The 21275-nt window shown below is 40.5% G+C and overlaps 3 protein-coding genes and 1 long non-coding RNA gene across 5 annotated transcripts; 2 read left to right on the top strand and 2 right to left on the bottom strand.

The window, feature by feature from the left end:
* Positions 1 to 738: 738 nt before the first annotated feature.
* Positions 739 to 3155, bottom strand: LOC119616581 (E3 ubiquitin/ISG15 ligase TRIM25-like). The gene is made up of 2 exons (XM_017412422.3): positions 3058 to 3155; positions 739 to 2238 (listed from the first exon to the last, which is right to left on the bottom strand). Exon 2 carries the CDS (start codon positions 2105 to 2107, stop codon positions 854 to 856), a length of 1254 nt encoding a protein of 417 aa, XP_017267911.1. The 5' UTR covers positions 2108 to 2238; positions 3058 to 3155; the 3' UTR covers positions 739 to 853.
* Positions 2634 to 16694, top strand: shoc1 (shortage in chiasmata 1). 2 transcript variants are annotated; one of them, XM_037977229.1, is made up of 29 exons: positions 2634 to 2931; positions 3041 to 3174; positions 5075 to 5102; positions 5176 to 5305; positions 6294 to 6384; positions 6466 to 6617; positions 6720 to 6882; positions 6998 to 7112; positions 7177 to 7327; positions 7419 to 7517; positions 7630 to 7759; positions 7874 to 7968; positions 8738 to 8977; positions 9156 to 9569; positions 9828 to 10055; positions 10170 to 10364; positions 10448 to 10540; positions 10775 to 10956; positions 11055 to 11127; positions 11249 to 11318; positions 11876 to 12051; positions 12148 to 12250; positions 12662 to 12773; positions 13591 to 13712; positions 13874 to 13961; positions 14377 to 14508; positions 14759 to 14908; positions 15359 to 16064; positions 16147 to 16694. In XM_037977229.1, the coding sequence occupies exons 1-29, from the start codon at positions 2905 to 2907 to the stop codon at positions 16230 to 16232; spliced, it is 4485 nt and encodes a 1494-aa protein (XP_037833157.1). In that variant the 5' UTR covers positions 2634 to 2904; the 3' UTR covers positions 16233 to 16694. The 2 variants fall into 2 exon arrangements, with proteins under 2 accessions (XP_037833157.1, XP_017267688.1); XM_017412199.3 differs by lacking the exons at positions 2634 to 2931; positions 3041 to 3174 and adding an exon at positions 4652 to 4718 and having other exon boundaries at positions 5027 to 5102.
* On the bottom strand, positions 15942 to 19433 carry LOC112450388. The gene is made up of 3 exons (XR_003038989.2): positions 19321 to 19433; positions 18836 to 18928; positions 15942 to 16071 (listed from the first exon to the last, which is right to left on the bottom strand). It is a non-coding gene; the product is annotated as an uncharacterized LOC112450388 (long non-coding RNA).
* Positions 19356 to 21239, top strand: tal2 (T-cell acute lymphocytic leukemia 2). Its single transcript, XM_017412423.3, has 2 exons — positions 19356 to 19537; positions 20097 to 21239. The coding sequence occupies exon 2, from the start codon at positions 20101 to 20103 to the stop codon at positions 20437 to 20439; it is 339 nt and encodes a 112-aa protein (XP_017267912.1). The 5' UTR covers positions 19356 to 19537; positions 20097 to 20100; the 3' UTR covers positions 20440 to 21239.
* The last annotated feature ends 36 nt before the right edge of the window (positions 21240 to 21275 follow it).

The raw sequence follows: 21275 nt of genomic DNA, 5'->3' as shown, positions 1-21275 counted from the left end.
TATTTCGTGCTGTTATGTTCTGTGAATCACCTGGTTTTGAAAGGATGTGATGACAGGAACAGAGAAAAATCAGCCCACAGTCTGGGCAGTATATCACGTCAGTGTGAATTTTCTATAGATCGTCACTCCAGTGTGAAAACACACATCTCCAGAGCGTGCTGTCACTGATGATGTTTCAAACTGCAGCCTGTAAAATGAAATGATTTTGTCACTTTGATGAGAAACTCATAAACTCCAAACATATATGTTTAAGAATACAGTAACTCTCAGACTGTCTGATCAGCATTTATAGCTGGAAAGAAAGCAAAGGTTTTGTGAAAGAAAAGAGAAACTGTCCACAAACTGACTAGTGGTCTGTACTCCTACACAAACTGAGTGAAGCTCCTGATTCTCAGAGAACATGAACACATCAGATCATTCAGGGTTTATCTTTATTGTAACTTGAACTGTTTTCTTCTGTTTTCCCAGTTATGATTCACTGACAACATTTCATCTCAACATGAGATAAAGATTTAAATCCTGTGACCTGAGCTGAGATGTTTTAACCTCCTCTTCATCTCTGTTAGGAGGATAAAGACTCCCTCTTGTGTTCTTCATCAGTTTTCAGGTTTTCATTTTCAGGCTGCAGGAATAAATCTACTGAGACTCTGACAGCTTTAAAACAAGACGAGACAGGAGGGAAGAAATCAGTCATCAGATTTGAGTCACATCCAAAAGAAAAAATACACAGAAGTCAAATTTTTTGATTCTTGAGAAAAAGATTTATTGATTACTGACACCATTAAGATCTTTACATGATAACATGGTATGTTTCCTTCTTTGTTAATGTCCATGATTATATATCATGTTTTAATTATAAGTCCTCTGGCTCATCAAAAGATAGAGCGTGGCGTGGAGAGGAAAATCTTTGTACTGTTTTCCTGCTTCCGATCCTCTTATGAGGCCGCGGTGGACGATAACCTCGGAGGGCAGCACTGGTCTCTGGTTCTGGTTCTGGTTCTGACACTAAAACATCCACTTCAGTCACTTTCAAAAAAATGTTAGTCCCTGTGTCTCTCAGAATGTCCTGTAGTTTGTCTCTGAGCTCTGACACAGCTGCTGTCACATCTTCAAAGTATCTCAGAGGATGAGCTCTGGTGCTGGATGAGTGTGGAGACCCACTGAATGCTGACACTGAGGGGTAGTTGTGGAGAAACTGGTTGTGATCCTCTGTGTCTGACAGCTGCTTCAGCTCAGCTTCTTTCCTCTTCAGCTCAGCGATCTCCTGCTCCAGCTTCTCCTGAAGCTCTTTGACTCGACTGGCCTCAGTTTCCTGCTGGGATCTGATCTGCTGCTTCACTTCAGAGCTTCGTTTCTGGATGAGCTGGATCAGCTGAGTGAAGATCTTCTCACTGTCCTCCACTGTTTTATCAGCAGAGACGTTGATGGCCTCCAGCTCCTGTTGAAGCAGCTTCACGTCTTTCTCTCGGTCCTGGATTCTCTGCTGGATGTTTTCTTGCTTTACTTGGAGCTCCTTCTGCTTCTCGCTCCTTTCTAGTGCAGCTGAGACGATGTTGTGGCCTTTATGCTCATCCACTGTGCAGACATAACAGATGATCTGCTGATCAGTGCGACAGAACATCTTCATCACCTCATCGTGACGAGAGCAGATGTTCTCATGGAGCTTCTTGGAGGGCTCCACCAGCTGATGTTTCTTTAACTGAGCTACATCATAATGAGGCTGGAGGTGTTTCTCACAGTAAGAGACCAAACATATCAAACAGGACTTTCTGGCTTTTAGTTTTCTTCCAGTGCAGACATCACAGGCCACATCTTCAGGTCCAGCATAGCTGTGATCAGCAGGAGAAGCTTGGAGTCCACTCATCTTCAGCTGCTCAACTAAAGTTGCTAACATGATGTTTTTTACCAGAACAGGCCTCGGTGTGAAGGTTTTCCTGCACTCAGGGCAGCTGGGGATCTTCCTCTTATCCTCTTCATCCCAGAAGTCTTCAATACACTTCATGCAGTAGCTGTGTCCACAGGGAATAGTCACCGGATCCTTCAGTAGATCCAGACAGATGGAACAAGAGAAACTTTCTCTGTTCAGCTGAACTCCTTTCTGCGCCATTTCACCTCTCAGTGTTCCTGAAAGTTTCACTTCCTGATAACTGGAACCAGTCAGAGCTCAGATCTACATATCATGTGTTTGAGCAGCAGCTGAGGCGTGTCAGCACTTCCTCTGATCATGAAATTGTAGATCTGATGGGGAGGGAACAAGGAAGTCTGTAAACAGAGTCACGCTGCTGTTTGAGAGCAGGAAGAAGGAGGAGGAGGAATCACAGCAGAAACGTCAGGCCTGATTTTTAAAAATAGAGCAAAAATAATTTGTCTTTCATCTTCATTAATCAGTTACTGTCATTTCAAATATAATGTCTAGCAGATGAGGATGAGGAAGGGTGATACTAAAGCAGGGGCACCAAACAACAGACTGATTATACCTTATAGGAACTCAATCATTAGATTACTTAATCTATTAACACATATTATTACCAGATCTCCACAGCTGAACCTGAATTTGCTCATAAGAGGGAACTCTTCGTCATAATATTTACACCGAATAAAGAAGAAAAGGTTTTATTACAAAAATTAAAAAAAAAATCAAGAAAATAGAATCAAATCAATAATAAACAATTAAGGTGACACAACAAAAATAAGACTAATACTAAGAGTTTAGGGAATAATCTATGGAATGACTTTAAAGTATTTACTTTAAATGAGAATTTAACAAGATAAAACACAACAAGTAATACTTTAGTAATCTAAGGTGAAATAGTGATTATTAGATTAACTGAAACAAAATAATGTTTTTGGTTTCTTATCCGCCCAAGAATTTGGGATACTTTAAATTACTTATGTAAATAGAAGATGTTATTAATTCTGCCAGTTTCTCAGGTTAGTTTTGATGAAACATCAGATTGAAAAAAGATATTTTTTATCAATTTGTATCAGTTAAAATTAAATAGCCAAAACCAAAATCACTTTTACATTTTACATCACACAGAGTTATGGGTGCCTTACTGGATCAGAAGTTGTGGAGGACCAGTCGACACTTGGAGGAACTTGGCGGCTGCTCAGACCTCAACAGGACCACAACAAGGAAGCAGGTTCAGGCCCAGTGTCCATTGAGAGTCAAAGGTCAGCGTTCCGTCCAAGGTCACCTGAGGAGCGGAGATGTTTGCAGAGGGTTGGCGAGGTGGCAGTATACAGTTTTCTCTTTCTTTATCTTTTGTCTGCTGGACTTAAAACACGGAGCAAAAATATTTTTTCTCAGGTTACAAAAACGACAAATCGAGGGGAAGGAGGTCTTCACACGACGAACACAAAACAAAGTACATAACGAACAGACTGCAAACAAACTGAACTGGAATCACCCGCCGAGGCTTTCATCAGTTTGTTATCAGGCTTTGTTCAATAACAATGAGAACATTCAGACACTGGGGCTGAGGAGAAAAGCTTTATCGCTCTCTGTCCAAAGATTCATTCACTCAGCTCTCCTGTAAGACAAAAGAGTAAAAGTTTGGTAAAACACCTGAATCATTTCTCATATTGAATATTTGCACACGAATAACAATCAACAATCATTTCTCATATTTCAAAATCTTAATAATCAAATAAACATATCTCATTTCAGCAAGGGCTTGTGTGTTTCTTCACAAGCCTCGGGAAAGCATGATTAGAAGTCTACAGTGTTTACACGTGTCCCAAAACAATCAAGATTCACTCCCGTCATAAGGAACTTCTCATAGAACAGTTGCTGAAAGATGACCCTAGGTCATGAAAAAGGGGTGCTTCTTCATGCTACAAATAAATGAAATAATTTGTTACTTGAAACTAGGTAAATCTTTGTAATCTGATAAATGATCATGGTTTTCCATCTGATAAATGGTACAAAGCCACAAATATTCAGTCAGAAATGTATTCTCATAGTGTGGCAAACAGCGCCCTCTCGTGGTGAGAAGAAAATATGTTTCTGCAGAAAAAGCTGGAAAGGCTTGACCTGTTTAATTTTCCATTTTCTTATTAATATATCTTCTTGTGCTTTATGTTTATCAATATCACAATGCCTGCTATAAATTTGAAACACCGACATACAGTAAATGATCAGAAGACCAAGAGCAGCACGTTAAATCACCTTTGTACAACAGTATTCCTTTCTTGTGCTTTAGATCCTTTTGTTTTTTTAAATGCTTAATTATGTTCAAAGTTTACTTTTTTGATGACTTTTCAGTTTCTTAAGAACCACGGAACACATCATTTGGATGTCTTTTACATGTGGGAAAACAGCAAATGTAAGTGTATTTATACACCTCCATACACTGTAATATATATTTTAAAAAGATGCACATTGTCAGATTATTTCAGTGCTCCTCTGTGGCTGGGCTCTAAAATGTTAAATCTACATAATTTATTTGGTGTTTAAATGACTTAAATGAAAAATATAACCAAATTTAACAACCAGTTTAATAAATACAAATTATGAGTTCATTTCAGCTTTTGTTGTCTCAATATCATTTGCTATGCTTTTTATCAGGTTTTACTGCTCAAGAGCGCATGCGCCTTACATTAAAAAACGAACCTTTAAATCCATCTTTAATAGAAGATCTTTGTCAGCAAACAGTCGCCGCGGCTACGTCTGCTCGGGAGAAAAAACATCGACAAAAAAAGCGGTTTTTGATGATGTGGGTTTAATGTTATTTTACAAAATACAACTATTAAAGTACATGTATTCGTTTTTACGCTGTGCCTACAATTGAAAGCTGTAAAAACTGACTTTTTAGGCTATTTATTATCAAAATAATGCTAGTTTACGGATGAATTAGCTAAGAAGCTAAAAATGCTACATTTACTTTCGCCTAATAATTTAAAACTGAACCAATTTAACTGTCTAGACTGAAAACCTAGAGTTAAAATATCTGGTTTGACACCACAACATTGTTGTTTACCTTTAAAACGTACTTTATTGTGTGTATTTATGGCTTTTTTACAGGTGTGAAAAAAGCAGCTTTGGTCTGACTGAACTCTTCTCTCCTCTCAGATTTAAAGCTCTGGATTATGTCTTTGAGGTGAGTTTTTTCTTTACCTGGCAATATCCTAGGAATCTTAGTTATGGTGTTTTTCCTCTCGTGTTTCCTTCAGACCAGCACCACCCAGAAGGTAAGGCTGAACTTGCTGGCACTTCCGGAACCTTACCTGGCTGGTACCGGTGACCTTTACCCCCACGGTGGGAAGCTGCCGGATGTCACCTTCAGGACACCCTGGGTCAGAGGTACATCTGTTATGTCTGCACATAATGTTAAGGTTTGCAAAGAAACTTAGGCACCTGTAAACCCAAATATAATTTATTTTAAACAGTGTCGTGGGCTGGATTCATGTTTTATAACCAGCTCAATTTCTAAAAAAAAATAATCTAATTAACAATCAGGGAAGTAACTCCAGACATTATAAACAGTAGTGCAAAGTGTTGAACTACCCCTCGTTTTTTTTAGTCTTTCAAATTTAAATTTTTTTAAAAGGTTGGCTCATTTTTTGAAGCCATAATTGCTGTCAAAATACAAGATTATTCAAAGTTTTTTTATGCTTTTAACAATTTCTGCATCACTAAATGATTGAGGGTTAATGTGATTAAAACTCATCAGGCTTTTTGCAAAAAATTGCGTTAGACAACAAATATTCCTCACCTTTCGTTTACGACTAAATTCGGTGATCAGTTTTAGAATATCTCAGCTCATCGGCGTCTGATCTTTGCCCCGTTTGCTTTAACGCTCTCTGCCGCTCCCCCAAATTACCCTGCTTCTGTCGACTCTCATCCTCACAGCTTTTAGTCTCCATTTTCTTTTCAGAGAGGAGAAGATCTTCACCTGGTGCCCCTGATTCCATCCGTTTACATCCGGGGTTATTTTACCAACTTGTTGTCCAGATTGTCCGAAGTGAATGTAAACAAACAACATTGTTGGCAACAAAGCATAATTCTACTAATTTCTCCTATGCGGTAGAGTTTCAGTAGTGAATGATGCATACATATTTAGTGGTTATTTGTATCCTTGATAATACACATATACAATCCAAAAACACAGAAAAATCATGTATTTTGGCAGCTATTATGTCTTTAAAGCCAGTACTTATCAGTGTGTCAGTCCCAAGTTACTTCCTGCAATCCAAACTTTTTGAAAATGGTCGTTGTGTTGAATTAAAAAAAAACCTACATAAGTAACTGTGTTTATGATATATTTGTTTATGCAATGATGTTTTTATAGGAAAGGTGATCTCTTCCTGCAAACTCTTCGTTGGTGGTTCAGTGTTTGATGAACTGGGAGGAAAAAATCAACCAGTTATTTCTCTAGAAAGGTTATACCACCTCCAAATGCAATGAAGTCAGCATGTTAGTGTTTCTGGAGAGATTAAACAAACAATCGTGTCATATTTCAGCTTTTGTGTGGAAAACAATGCAGGGCTGATACCCAGCTCTAATCCGGACTCACTGAAGGATTTTGACGAAGATCAGTTTATTCTTTTAAAAGAGCCGCAGATCAGCGATTTGTCTCGGGAATCATTTCTCAAGTGGACAAACGAGAGCGAAGGTAAGTTCTTCTTGTACTTTTTTTCTACAGTGTTATGAAAGAAATATTAGATTCATCTTGAGGAAGCTTGTTTCATTCAACAAACCACGTTCATGTCTGCAGATCTGTTCATCCCTGAGGAGCTCGTAGCTCCGGATTACCTGCCACAGTTAAAGAGACATTTACCCTCGCTGAAAGCCAAACTGTCCAGACTGAAGACGCTTCCTGTGGCTGACCCTCTGCTGAGCTCAGCAGGACTTCCTGTCTCTGAGGACGCCATGATCAGGTGTTTTTTCTGATTCTTTTTGCGATCACAGATGTCGCTGCTACTTGATACCTGCTCGTTATTGTCAAAAGGGACGTTTTAGTTTTGTTTTCAAAGCTCTGTTTTTGGACTACAGCTGTTTTAGGCGATGTGCTTCCTATCAAAAGCCTCCAGATGTGAACTCCGTTAACAATCAGACTTGTGCACATGCTCAGGAGGAGTTTCTTAAAGAACCACTCCCGGCGGGAGAGGTAATTAACTTTCTTAAATGCCAGATTATTGTTTTAAGTTTTACTGATTGTTTCTCGTCTGCAGTTGCTGCTGTTACCTGCTGTGATCGACACTCTTCAGCTGAACCCACAAAATCGCAGCACCTTTTATAACATCTCTGGCTTGATGAATGTTTCTCCTGAAGCACTGAACGAGCAACGTCCTGTCCTGGATGTGCTTCATCATGATAAGAAAAGTATGGAAATATTTTTAGGTCAAACAAAAAAAAAAATACAAACCAACACTAATTAGAAAGTGAAGCACAAGTTGTTGTTGTTGTGTTTTAGCTTCTCTTCCGAAAACTTCAGTGGATATTTCTCAGTTCGATGTCCCACAGAAGCATGAAAAGGAAAGCAAGCTGAATGAAAGCCTGACTGAGTTTTCAGGTAAAGCTCATAAAAACGATACACAAATCTTACTTCTTAAGACTTCTGGTGATAATAACTCCAGCTAAGACTCAAACAATGACAAGAGTTTTAAATGTAATGTTTTTCTCAGGTCATGTTCTGCCTCCAGCTGAAATAGAGTTGGACTTAATTCTGAGCCCGATTCCTAAAAGGAGCCTGAACGCCTTCTGTCTGTCCAGCTCTCATCTCCAGGAGGAAGACCTGTATCCTTGTGGCACAATGTGAGCGATGGCTTCAGTTTTCAGTTTTAATCCTAAATCACCCGAACGTTTCACAGATCTTTGTTTGCTGGTGCATGTAGTGAAACTCTTGTGTCGTTAATGGTCGTCCTGCAGGTCTCTGGTGGCGGCGAGGACTCAGAAAATCATGGAGGCGGCAGTTTGGAAGGCAGAGAAGCATCTGACTTGTGTGGCCAGGTTTTTACTGTCAGGTAACTGCTTGTTCAGCTTTAGTTTTTGTAGATATCATTCCACCAATTTATCTCACCAACAAACATGTGTTACCAGGTAAGAAGGACATAAATATAATATTTGAAATAATTCAACACAAACACAAGGATGTTCTTACCTTGTACTAGAATTGCATCCAGAGTTTTTGCTGAATGTATTTATCAGATTCCTGTGATTGTGTTGCACACACATTTAAAATCAGCAAGACAGTGCAGTGGCCTCAGGTTTAAAGGACTGCTGTAGTTTCTGTTTAGGCCACTAGATGTCGCCATGCTTCTTGAGTTTAAAGCAACCGGCTGATGTTCTGCAGGAAGATTTTCAAGATCTTGGAGTGGATGTGGAAAAATTGAAGTCTGTTTAACAAACCTGTGGCAGGAGTTTCAGAAATGATGAGTTTAAGAAGGTTGCATCCTGGGAACTGTAGGCCACAGTAGTTTTGATACTAAATGAGAAAGAAAGTCAGGACATTTGTGTTTCTGCCACATTATTAATTAGTATTATGAAGACAATCAGTTTATTGAAAAATTGTATTCTTGTGCACTTTTTTAATTATTATTTTCTTTGTATTTCATATACCTGTCTGTCTTTTATTCAGTCTTTTGTCAAATTATTCAGGAAGTCCTGGCCTCATGTTAACATATCTGACCATAAATTTAAAACTGGACTGTGTGAGCTGCTGTTCTGTCACATTTAGACGTATCATACTCTTTAATCGACTGCGACACTAAACCCTGCTGTCTTTTCCCACAGAGCCTGATGAACATAAACCAGCCGATGACTTCCAGCCTCTGAGTGGAGCCTTGGCTGCTTTTAAATTAGAGAATCAAAGTTTCAGTGGCACTGAACTGGAGTTACAGGCCGAGCTGGAAATCCCACGGGTATTTTTGGGCCACAGTCGTGAGTTCACTGAGAAAATGAGGTTTGAGCCTCTCACAGCCAGGGAAGATGAGATGGAGGACTTCAAGAAACTGTTACCTGAAGATTTAGATGGTGAGGGTCTGCATCAGAGGCTGTGTGGCTCATTGAACAATGAATCAGAGTTGCAACTCAAGAACAACATGAATCACTCTTTGCAATTGTCAGATTTTCCTTTTTTTTTCTAAACACACGCAAAAAATTATACAGGTTACAAATTCGTATTTGTTTTGTTTTTCTTCTCTGTTTTCAGTTGGATCCATTTCTCTGGATTTTCAAAATAAAGCTCTACTCCACAAAGAAACCAGTGTGGATTCGTCTCAGAGCTCCTCCTTGATGCAAGCTGAGAGCACAAATAAGAAGGAAGAAAAACCTGCTGCTGTCTTCAGCACAGACGCAGGCAAGTTTCCAGGAGCTGCGGTCGGATCGTCTGCTCAAACAAACACGATCAACGCAGCTGAGGTTGTCTTTAAAACCACACAGAGCTCCCAAAAACCCGAGCTGAATCCGTCCTCCAGATCAAATCTAAACAATAACCCAAAGAGTCTGGTGTTTACAAGACGTCAACCAGAGAGGAACCATGACCCTCTGTCTGACTTCATAACACTGAGGTCCCTGCAGGCGCCTCCAGCTGATTCAGCACCTCCAAACTCAGCCGACACTGAAGGTATACTCCGATAATTAGGTTCTCCTTGAAAAAAGATTTATTTGGCTGAATTTTATGCATTTTTTTCCTCAAATTGTACAGCTGAGACAGGTTAACTCACTCAAAGGTTGGAGGTAGATTGAAATAGAAATACTTCTGAAAATAATCATTTAAAATTATATTTCAATTACTTGTACACAACCGTTAGTAAGTTTTGAGTCAACTTTAAAATGTTTTATAGTTCTGTACTGCGTTTTCATCTCTTTCTCCTCACACCAGCATTAGAGATGAACCAACAAACACAACAGGAGGAGCTGCGTCCTCCCCTGGAGGAGATGAGGACACCTGACAGGAGGCCAGAGTACACGAGTGCTGCTGTGTCAGGAGACGCCAGCAGAGAGCAGAAACCTGCTGCTCAGAGGACGAGTCGGATCATTGGTCGTCCCGTCAGTCAGTCAGACCCTCAGGACAAACCTTACAGCCGAGTCGTGCAAATTCAGGCTACAGGTGTGACGCATTCACCACACTTTAATCACATCATTCCCATTTTTAGCACCACCAGTGTCTTTAAAAACAAAGTTTAGTGGGATTGTGTTTTTAAACGTCTGTGCTCCTCTGCAGACAGCCAGCAGCGTGCCTACTCTGAGCTGCTGGCCTTCGCTCAGCCTCGTTTGACTTCTGCCAGACAAATGGGGCTGAACTTCCCTTCATGGGGAGATTTCAGCTGCTTGGCTCCGGATCAAACGCATTTCCTCCTCAAACAGCAGGAGAGGGCCCTCTGCAGGGCTCCGGCAGAGAGCGCAGAGCTGGTCAAAGGTATAAAATGCCTTTTGTTTTATTTATGGTTTAACCTGTTTATTCTAACCAGTTAAAGCTTTAAATTCATATTTTGCCTGCAGATGAGGAGGTGCTCTTCAACCAGGCTGCTCTGGTCCATGTGTTAGTGACATTCAAAGAGCTGCTGCTGAAGTGTGACCTGACTACGGCTCTGGGTCAGCAAGAACTGCTGTTTCTCCTGAAATTAAATTTTAAAGCTCCCTAAAACCCAAATGCTTACACTGTGTACATTAGTTAAACTGTGCTTTAGTTGCTGTAATTTGATTACATCACAGTAAAAGTGCTGGAAACGTAAAGACGGCTGCTTTTACATGTTATATCAAATTTGTAAATAAATTTCTTTTAGTGCTTTAATTTGTACAACTTTTACGCTGCTCTCCTAACTAAAGAGTACCTGACCAAGGCAGCCACGGTGTGTGCCGAGCAGAGTCTGAGGCAGCTGCTGAAGAGGCTACAGATCCTCCTCTTCCTCAGTGGCAAGAAACAAGAAGCCAACTTCAAACTGCTGGAGCTGCAGCAGCTGCTGGCTGATTGGCTCCACAACAAAAAAGGAAACAGCTCTGCAGAAAAGGTCCGTTTTCACAGCACAAGATGAAATACACGTTTTAGGTGTCTGCGACATATTTTAATTTTGGCTTCCGATGATAAATCCTGTTTGTCTTTCTGTAGATTCTCGTTATGCTATCAGTTGGTTCTGATGAAAGCAGATCTTTGATCTTTAGCAGCTTGAGCCAAGTGACCGGTGAGCTGCTCTTTGGATCCTACAGACATTTAATTGTACAGTTAGCAGCACGACTCATTGGTTGAAATGTTGGACAGATAATAAATCATATATTATAGAGTTGAGCTTGCTTGTGTTGCAGGTGCTGCTGTGACTTCAGTTTGTCCCGATGAAGACATGAAGAGGCTGAACGGTGCCGGTGTGGTCAGTCGGTAAAATAAACATTTGTTCATCTGGATCAGTGTGCCCAGTTTGTCATTTATTCTCAGACTTGTGGCTTTTATTAATGTATTTTTTGCACTACAACAAGTAAAATATTTATTTTTATATTAGGGTTGCACAGTATAAAATAAAATAAATAAAATTCCATCATCTTCCTATCTACCATAACATAATTAAAATATTATTTGTATTTTATTGGATGGCTGAAAGTTAGTATATTAGAGAAAACACACATAATACATACATTTTTCTTTATTTGCATGCATTTTGAGTAAAACTGTGGACTTTATCCTACTTTAAGAACCAGGATATGAGCTTCAGTTCTGAAATCAGCAACCAGGCCACATTTTTCTGTCCAATATTTATGGTATACTAATAATATTGTACTTCTCCAGTTTATAGTACTACTTATTTATGAACATAAAGTAAAAACATGTTCAGTCCTGTAGTCTTTTTAGCTACAGGACTGAATGTCTTGTTGAAGGAGCAGGTTGCTGTTGCCATTTTGAGATGTTGTCATGTTTTTGTCTCCTTCCTGTGTACCTAGCGTGCACGACAGTGATTGTGTGGTGGTGTTTGAGCAACACGTCGGCCCGGACTTCCCCTGGAGTTGTTTCTCTCTGGTGGTTGAGTTCGACCATCCGGGCCCGTCTCCGTGGTCCTCGGTCTGCAGAGAGAGGAGCATCAACCACCTCACTTTCAACACCAGCATCTCTGAGGCAGGTCTGCTGCCAAAGTAGAAATTAGTCTTTTTTTTTTTTTTAACAGGATGTTCCGTTCTCCTCTGAATGTCTGGATTTCATTTTTTTTCCTCTAAAGATGCAGAGAAATCCTTGTATCTGGAGGACAATGTTCCCTTCACGGTTTTAGTGACTGAGGGGCTCCTTAACTGTCTGCTGCTGCTACAGACACTCGAGTCAGGGTGAGCTTTTTGTTTTAAATAAAAACGCTCACGCAGAGTTAAATTTCTATATTTAAATTCCCTGACTAAAGTGATCAACATGAACGTCATAATCAAGTATGGCTGAATGGAGTTGAAGTGTTTTTTAGATTAATAATTTAATGTTTTAGGGCTGGACGAAGAGTTTGTTTCCTCAGTTAGGAAGTGAGTGCTGCTAGATTTATGACTGTACGTGTTTTTCTGTAGAGAAATCTGCATTCCTCTCCTCAGACAACAAAAATAATAGCATTAAAAATGTGAGCCAGTGTTTTTGATGCTTTACATTTTTTTCCTGAGTCCAAGTCTTTAAAGCAGGTGTTTTTAACCCACATGCTGCTGATGCAGAGTGGGTTTTTTTTCACAGTATTGTGGTTCAATGTGTCTGTGTTTCAGCTTCAATGTAAATGTGCTGGAAAGAAGCCACAGTCCATCCCTGCAGATGCTCGGAGGGATCCACAACTACGCTGTGATCACAGTGGATGAAAGCACGGCTATTGTTATTCAGGTACACGTGCTTTATAGGGACCTAATCTGTCAAAAAATATTCACTTAGCTGCGTTTGTAACCTGATGATTATTCTGACTCGACCCCTAAAAATCAAACGGCTCTTTGAAGGTCTTAAAGAGAGAACTGGCTAAAATGTCCTCTCTCCTGAAATCTGAAATTTAAATTGGGAAAGATAGACTTAAACACCCATAAAACACACATCGTTCTCCTCTCCCTCTGAGAAGTAGAACGGGTGAACAAAATCACAAATGACTTATTTTCTGTGCCGGCAGAATATAAGTCTGACTTTCTAAACACCCAGGGTGGTGTTTGTCTCCAGTTCCCACAAACAGCTCTGATTGTGACGTACCAGCATAACAAAAGAACAGTGTTCAAAAGAAAAAAAACTTAATTCTGTCACCATGGTTGAGCTTTCTGTCATAAGAAAAAAAATGACAGAAAACCCAGAAGAAGTCTGGTTTCTTTATCTGGATTAGGGTTTCTCAAATTTGAAACTTATTCAAAAAAAAATTATATTTTACACTATGCTGCTTTTTAATGGCACTTTAATTCCTTTAATTCACTCTATGTTTCCATGTTTTTTACTGGAAAGCCACAAACAATTTCATTGTATTACTTTATTAAAATACAAACATGCTTTTTTTAATTTAACTACGAAACCCCTTTCTGCTTCCTGGTCCCAACTGATCTTAACGCTTACTCTGACTTTCCACTTCCGAGGTATTACTGATGCAGGATGACTGTGCTCTGAAGGGTGTGGGAGACAGACTGAGTTTAATTCAGTGACAGTGTGTTTTTTTGTCACGTCTGAATAGGAGCAGGATGAACTGTGTGAAGATCGAGCCAGCGAGGGACTGGTGATGAGGCTGACTGCGCTCTCTCTGCAGTACAGCTGCTGCTGGCTCATCCTGCACTGTCCTGACAGCCAGGGTGGAGGGTCTGCATCCACACGCCCTTCATTACACTCACACACCTGAAATCAAGCCCTCACATTAACAGTTTTTAACATTTAGGAACTTTGGGTCACAGGACCCCGACGTGTGAGAAAGCACAAATTCAGAACAGAGAAATTTTACAGTGAAACTTTCTGTGTGTCAGATTTTCCAGCGAAGCCTTCAACAACTTGGTGTTACTTTATTCATCCCTGGTGCTGTTCGGCATGAAGTCCGAGGAACTGGATGTGAAGGTAGAACGTGTAGCACAGATGTTAGGTCGTTTTTCAGCCTGAAGCAGCTCGCGATGTTCAAAAAAAAATTTATCACTGATCAAAGGCTGGAAAAGCTTCAACGTTATCTCTTAGTTGTTTATCATCTAGATTTCAACCAAGCAACAACTATAATTAACCCTACCCTTAACAAAGGTTCTTATATTAAATTATTTTCATCACTAATTCATGTAAAGACATCTTTTTCATTAAATATTTGGTCTGTAACATGCCAGAAAAAAAGAAAAAGGCAGATTGAACATTTTTTTTAAGGTCATAGCTTTTAGTTTCAGGTTACTGGCAGACTCTGTTATTTATTTTCTGTACAAGATTGTGCCCAACATTTCAATTTGTAAAATTGTACCACATTAGTCACCTTTTAGTTTTCCTTTTACAGGTTCTGATTGTGTCAGAAGTGTTGGAAATGGCCAAGTTGATCAAGCAGATCTGCTTCACCACCCTGATGTCGAGCGACAGGGATCCTCTCAGCTACCTGAACAGAGACTGGCTCACCGCGATGCCGTCTCAGGTGATCAGTTTGATCTGGGGAAGATTGGTTTAGGTTTTCTTTTATTTTTCCTTCCAGGATAATTCCACAGTAAAAATCTAAAATGTAATTTATTGGTCGTTCAGTCTGTTATGGTTCCTGAGTTTTGAGGTTAATATTCTTTTAGCTATGTCTGATAAACTATTTTATGTTTTTATTTATCAAAATGTTTTACTGTAGAAGTATAAGAATAGCATTCAGTGTGTTCTTACAGTTTTTTCTCTCCCTGTAGGAGGAAGTGTGTCTGTCTCAGTTCCCGTGTATTAATCCTCTGGTCGGGCAGCTGATGTTGGACAGAGCGCCGTCCCTGCAGTGGCTCCTGGGGGCCCCTCTGCCCCACCTGAAGGAGCTGTTCCCTGAGGTGCCACATAAAGTCCTGAAGGTGAACAAACATGACAGGCAGATACTGTGGGGTTTTTCAGCCATTTTTAGTTTCTGTTAGACAGTTAGTTAAAACAGTAAAAATATGTGCTTTAAAGCCCGTTAAAGTTTCCCACTTCCAGGCTCCTGGTTCTGCTCGTCTCAGATGACGCAGTCATGGGTTACAGCGCAGCTGTTTGAGAGGCTCAATGAGTCACGATCAGATCTTTGTCTGCAAATTTAACACCAGGATTATTAAAGTGTGATTTTTTGTTTTTCTGTAGCTCTTTAACATTTTTTTACCAATAATCTTTTGGACTGAAGATGAAAGTTTAGTTTCATGTAGATAAAAACCACAAACATCATCCAACATTTTGTTGTGAGTAAATATAAATCAGGCTTTTGCTACTTTCCGCATTTAAAAGAAGTGATCTGTAAACCAAAACCAAATCCTGTTTTCGTCTTGTTCCAGATGTTCAGTGACACCATCCTCCTGTACTCGAGTAATGCAGATTCCAAACAGCCTGAAACAGTCACTACTGAGACAAACCTGGAAACAAGCCCTTCACGAGGCCCTCACACCCTCTTTGATCAGTGTGAACACATGAACTCTTTGCATTCAGAGCCATTCTGCAGGGAACACACCAGCTTCCTTCATGAAGCCACGGGAGCTCAGGGCCCCTTCAGTGAACCAGACGCTGAATACTCCGATTTTAGACTTGACCTGAATCGCTCCTTCGGCAGCCCGAACGTTGACCTTCGGAGAAGCTGGACCAGAAATAATCTGTGGAAAGAGGAGGAGAAGCTTCCTTTGTGGAGTCACAGAGCTGCAGGGAGAGTTGTTGGAAGGGTGAATGACGACTGGACTCCGAGGGCCTCCCCATATCTGCAGACCGACGACAGTCCTCTCAAACTGAGCTCCGTGTTCAGCTGCAGCCCCGTTCTGCAGAATTCAGCCAACAGTCGAGCGTCGCCACGCCCTGTCATCCACAATGACCTCCAGCTTCCCGAGAGCGATCACATCATCTACGGTCTGAGTCCACCTCCGGATGTCCTCTGGGGTCAGAGTGCGACCAAGTGTCTCTCCAGCAGCGGAGGTCCGGCCTCGCTCGGCTCCAGATGCTGGAAAGGTTTGGAGAGGAAGAGGAGCGGAGAGGCAGCCGGCCTGTTTGAATCAGGTCATTCCTGAAACAAGAACAAAACAAATCTACTTATATAATGAGTTTAATGAACTATTCCTGCTATGTGTTTGTTTTGCAGTGCTGGAGCCGTCGAAAAGGGGGAGGCTGAGCTTTGAGAGGGTCCCTGGCAGGAGAGATGGACAGACCAGGCTGAAATTATTTTAAGGCTTAATAGAAGATCAGAAAAACAGTTCACATTCAAGAAATACACGTTTCATTCACCTCTAAATAGTTCTGTTGTAAATCTCCACTTTTTTTTGTAAATGTTTTATATTGCAAAGTTTTACCCAGTTCCAGTTTTTCTTACAAATTGTCAAAAAAAAACATTAAATTTACTTGATTCAAAGTTCAAAATATGAACAAAAACTGTTTGAATAGAGCTAATTATTTGAATGTACAGCATGAAGTTAAATTGGAATATAATGATTGTAATTAAAACATTTTTACAGGATAAACAATTTTTTTTTCTAATTCATTAGTATTTTGTAACTTCTTGTGTTATCCTCTTTATAGATTGTTTAGCTGATAACGTTTAATGCTTTTGTGTTAAGCAGTTAGAGTAAATAATTAGGCAAAATGTATCTTTTGTTTTTCCACATTAAATAAAGAGCTACTTTTACGACCAAATGAAATTTGCCATAATTATATCTTTTTCTAAATTTGGTTTCAGATTTCTCTCCGTACTGAGCGCGCTCAGTAGTGGAAAAACAAGACGTGATTTATGTGCGAAGGAGTGGAATTGAGGGTCTTTCCTATCTGCACTGATAAAGTCTCTCATTTTAGCAGCTCCATTGGTGGGGCTTCTTTTTTATATATAATTTTGTGAAGCAATCCCCTTATCGTGGTCTCTCAGCGTGTGAAGAGAGTGCTTATCTTCACGAGCCAGCAGAGTGAAGCCAGTTCCCCCAGGAATGATCCCCAGACAAAGACGACCCCGGGGACATGGACTCCACACCTCCCCGCCTCCGGCCAGCCACATCCAGCACTGAGTCGCCACCATCAATAACCTGACAGTCTTTTTTTTTTTTTATTGTCTCAGTCTTTCTTGGCCCTGCCTTCTAAGAGTCGGTGGACAAAGAGAGAGAAATGGTTTGTTTTTTTACTGCCACAGGAACAAAAGCTGGTCAGCGGAGTCTCTACACGAGGGCGAAGGAAACAGCAACCTAATGGGGCAGTAATGGTTCCTGACTACACTTGAGCTCTGAACTGAAAGGAACGGGAGAGATAATGTGGGAATTAACAGGCTGTTTAAAGCAAAGCATCTTTCAGGCTGGATCCTTCTCAGGCTTCAGCTGTAAAGGTCACACTCTTATCTGCCATCGCAGGCGGCAATTAACTGTCACCTGTGTGTTTTCCATCGTCCGTAAGTAAGACCCCAAAAAACAAGATTTTTACATGACAAGAAAACACAGATATGTGATTTCTTTCTGCTGCAAAAGCTAAGTAAGACAATGTTTAAATTAAATTAAATACTGAAACTCATCTAACACTGAAAACAATTCATAATCCCTGATTTGATAAACTGGAGAAAAAAGTCTCAACATGAACGAGGTTTAAACAGTTATTTAACGGAATATATCTGCAGAAACCTCATTACAAAAAAAAAGTTCATAAATTATAAAACAGCTGTTAGTTTCCAATAGACTGTGTTGAACATTAGGTTAGAAGATCCTCTCAATTAATTTCGGTTTGCTCATATTTCTTATGTTGCATTAAACTTTAAGTATAGCCTTCAAGGTGATCATTTTGGTTCTAAAGGGAACTTAATGGGAACAAATCCAACAGGTGTTGCTTCAGAAAAGGGAAGAAATGTGTCCTGTAACCATAAATGTCTGGAAAACGCAACAATCATTCATGGAAATATTTCACTGGATACATTAAATCACTAACCTGGGCTGACGCATGAGGCTGGGAACAACCAAAGTTTTTAGGTTTATACTTTTGAAAACATGGAAAATGTTCCAAAGATTTTTGGTTTGAAGCAAAGTGGTGGAGCAACCGCTGGATATGAGCTACCACCATGAGATAAAACCCAATAAAGAAAAGAAATAAAGCACAAAACTCATTATTGGTGCACTACTTCAAGTTGCAAAGAAGCACAGAAACAAGTCGAGCAAATTTCTTTCTTAGTTACCCAGATCATTTTAAATTTTTAGAACAAATGAAGTTACGATGGCGGCTTTTCTTTAAAGGTTTTTAGTCAGGGACAGTAATCACCTGGTCCAGGAGGTGTAAAGAACATCAACCTGTCCGAGCCGCCCAGCGCTGAGAGCGTCTGCAGACCTGGAGTGCAGGCTGATGGAGGCTGATGGAGGCAGAGAGCGGTGGCGCCTGGCCTGCAGGTGCAGCCTCTTGGACATGCAGCAGGACCCATGAATGGCCGATTCAGAAAGCGGCCCCCATCAGGCTTGTTCTCCAGGCCCAGGGCTAATCCCAGCCCCTAATCAGATTATGTAAATTCCTACTCCACACACGGAGTTTTATGGAAGGCTGTATCTTTGAAACAACACTTGAAGGGTGTAAAAGGAATGGTAACAATTGGCTAAACTAGACTTGTTATTTTATCTGAACGGAGGTTGAAAGTGGGAGGCAGAGGAGGGGGGGAGGCAGAGGAGTGAGGAGTGGCTGAGGAGAAGTGAGACAGACCCTGTGCCCTCCATGTTTCCTCTGTAATTTATGTGTGGCCCCTTGGAATTGCTCAACAAGATTACCGTAGTCATAACAAAACCCATATTGTTCGACTGTCAATCTGGATATGGTATTTTTACCTTTTGTGGCCCAATCAGCCTGGATTCAAAAGCAGAGCAGCAGTGACATCAAGGTCTTTTCCCTTGGTCGAGGGGACGGTGGGTTGTCCATGCCTAATGTCAGAGTAACAGAAAGGAATAAGTGTCCATGGCAGTAAGAGAAGGATCAGAGAGACGAATGTCTCAGTTTCACTTCAATGGGAATTTATCACCTTCAGTGGAAACCTTCGAGGATTAAATGAGCAATGAATCATAAAAGCAGCACAAATAGTCACTTAAAAAGCTGTTGAGTCTTGGAAGCTGCAGAAACCACCTTCAACTCTTGCAAATGTTGGACACAAAAACCTGCCGAAAACATTTCAGTCATATAAAGTGATGACCTTTAAGAAGCATCATCAATTATTCGCACCCTGTTATTTTAAATGATAGAAAGGAGGGGCGGGGGCCGCAGTCACACAATGAAAACACAAGCTCCACGACAACACACGTCACACAATGGGGCTCACCCTGCTATAAAATGTGGGATGGAAGCATGCAGCATTCTCACTCCTGCTCTCTCTCTCTGCTCCCCATCTCTCCCTGCCTGACTCTCCTCCTCCGTCGCTTGTTTTGGATCCCAGCGAGGATGAGAAGACGCAGCTGAGCGGACACCAACACCGGAGACACTGATGACCTGTGGACGACATCTCTGCCTCTGAGATTTCTGCATTTCTACACAAACAGGTGAGACATTTGCGTCACACTGCAGGGGTTTGCTCCCTGACAGCCAGCTTGGTCAATAAATTATTTATCAAGCCATGCATGGAAAAAATGTCTTTGCTTGTAGCTGCCATTTGGAAAATAGTAAATAAGTGTAAATGAACACTATCAGTTTCATGTCATTACAGCATTATTTAACTGGAAACATTTGTATTTAACATGTATTATCATCATATAAACATTAACAAATGTTTTATAGTTAAGTAGAAAGAATATTAAATCATTTCAAGCTGTCAAACATTTACAGCTATTATAAAATATCTGTGCAAAGTTTATAAACTGATTTTAAGAATTGAGGAATGTAGGCAGATAAAAAATGTTGCTACCTCAATATAAAAGCAATATAAAGGCTTTTTTAATCTGTAAAGCCTATAGTGATCATTGTAAAATTATAATTTCTACATTTGACTGAAATAAATTATAAACATGACAGAAAAAAAATGAAACAAGCAGCTTTAAGAATCTGAAAAATCAATCAATCCTCACCCCAACCGTTTGACTCATTTTCCATCCCTGTGCTCAGCACCATGACCAGGAAGGTGTTCACCAACACCAGGGAGCGCTGGCGCCAACACAACGTCAACACTGCCTTCGCAGAACTCCGCAAGCTCATCCCGACCCATCCTCCGGAGAAGAAGCTGAGCAAGAACGAGATCCTGCGCCTGGCCATGCGCTACATCAACTTCCTGGTGCAGCTGCTGGAGAGCCAGAGCGGACAGCCGGCGAGCCACTCCCCCGCCGCTCTGCTCACCTTTCTGAGGGGAAACATGGAGCAGCTGCACTCGCCCCCCCACCCCTGGACCACGACGAGCGACACCGACGCTCCGTCACCTGGATCCAGCTGTGGCAGCTCCGAGGCCTGGTAGAACCGCAGTGCTGAGCTCAAAAGAAGGGACTAATGAGACTTTTGGAGCCTCCTGCGGGTAAAACAGCAGATTGTGTTGCATTGTGACAGATCATTGTGTGCTTATTGTGGACTCCAGACATGACTGATAAGAAGATGCCACCAACAGATTCCTTTAAGTTCTGCATGGGACATTTCCTCCATGTTTTCGTAGTATTACTCCTCATTGCTGGTCTGCCTGGAACTAATTTATTTACCATGGAGGGGAATTTTGCCAATGAGGAAAAGGCAGAGGATTATGGATTTCTCATTTTAGGTCAAAGATTGAGGAAAGCACTTGAACAGATTAAAGCTCAGCCAATTCTCCAAACTGCAGTCGTCTCTAAATAGCTGAGGGCACTCTTTTTTTTCTTATCTGTTTTTATATCCCATGCTGTTTTTCTTCTTAAAATCTATGTCTGACCTTTTTTTTATTAATTATAAAAGTTGAAGAGTCAGTTAAATACCTTTTCTGTTTCTCCTTCTTCTTAAACAGAAAAAATCCCCATCAATTGATCACCGATATTTAAATTAGGCTGAACGATTCCGACAATCTTCTCTGAGTAATTTTACACAAATATCATCTCCTTTCAAAGATTATCCATCTGACTTCTTTGTAATATAAACGCATGTCATAGCCAAAGATCATGAACTGATTGTCAATTGTGATGAGTGTTATTATGAGTCTTATACCTCTTTTCTAATTTATTTTGTTTACCTGTAAAAACATATTATGTTATTTATTTCAATTATTTATTTAATTAATAAATTGTTAATTATGCACTTTTCTGAGTTTTGTCAAACATATTTACATCACGC

This window comes from Kryptolebias marmoratus, linkage group LG1 (assembly GCF_001649575.2).
Source record: "Kryptolebias marmoratus isolate JLee-2015 linkage group LG1, ASM164957v2, whole genome shotgun sequence".
NCBI classification, from domain to species: Eukaryota; Metazoa; Chordata; class Actinopteri; order Cyprinodontiformes; family Rivulidae; genus Kryptolebias; species Kryptolebias marmoratus.
The sequence above is the reverse complement of the archived record's forward strand: the minus strand, read 5'-3'. Positions and strand labels throughout refer to the sequence as shown.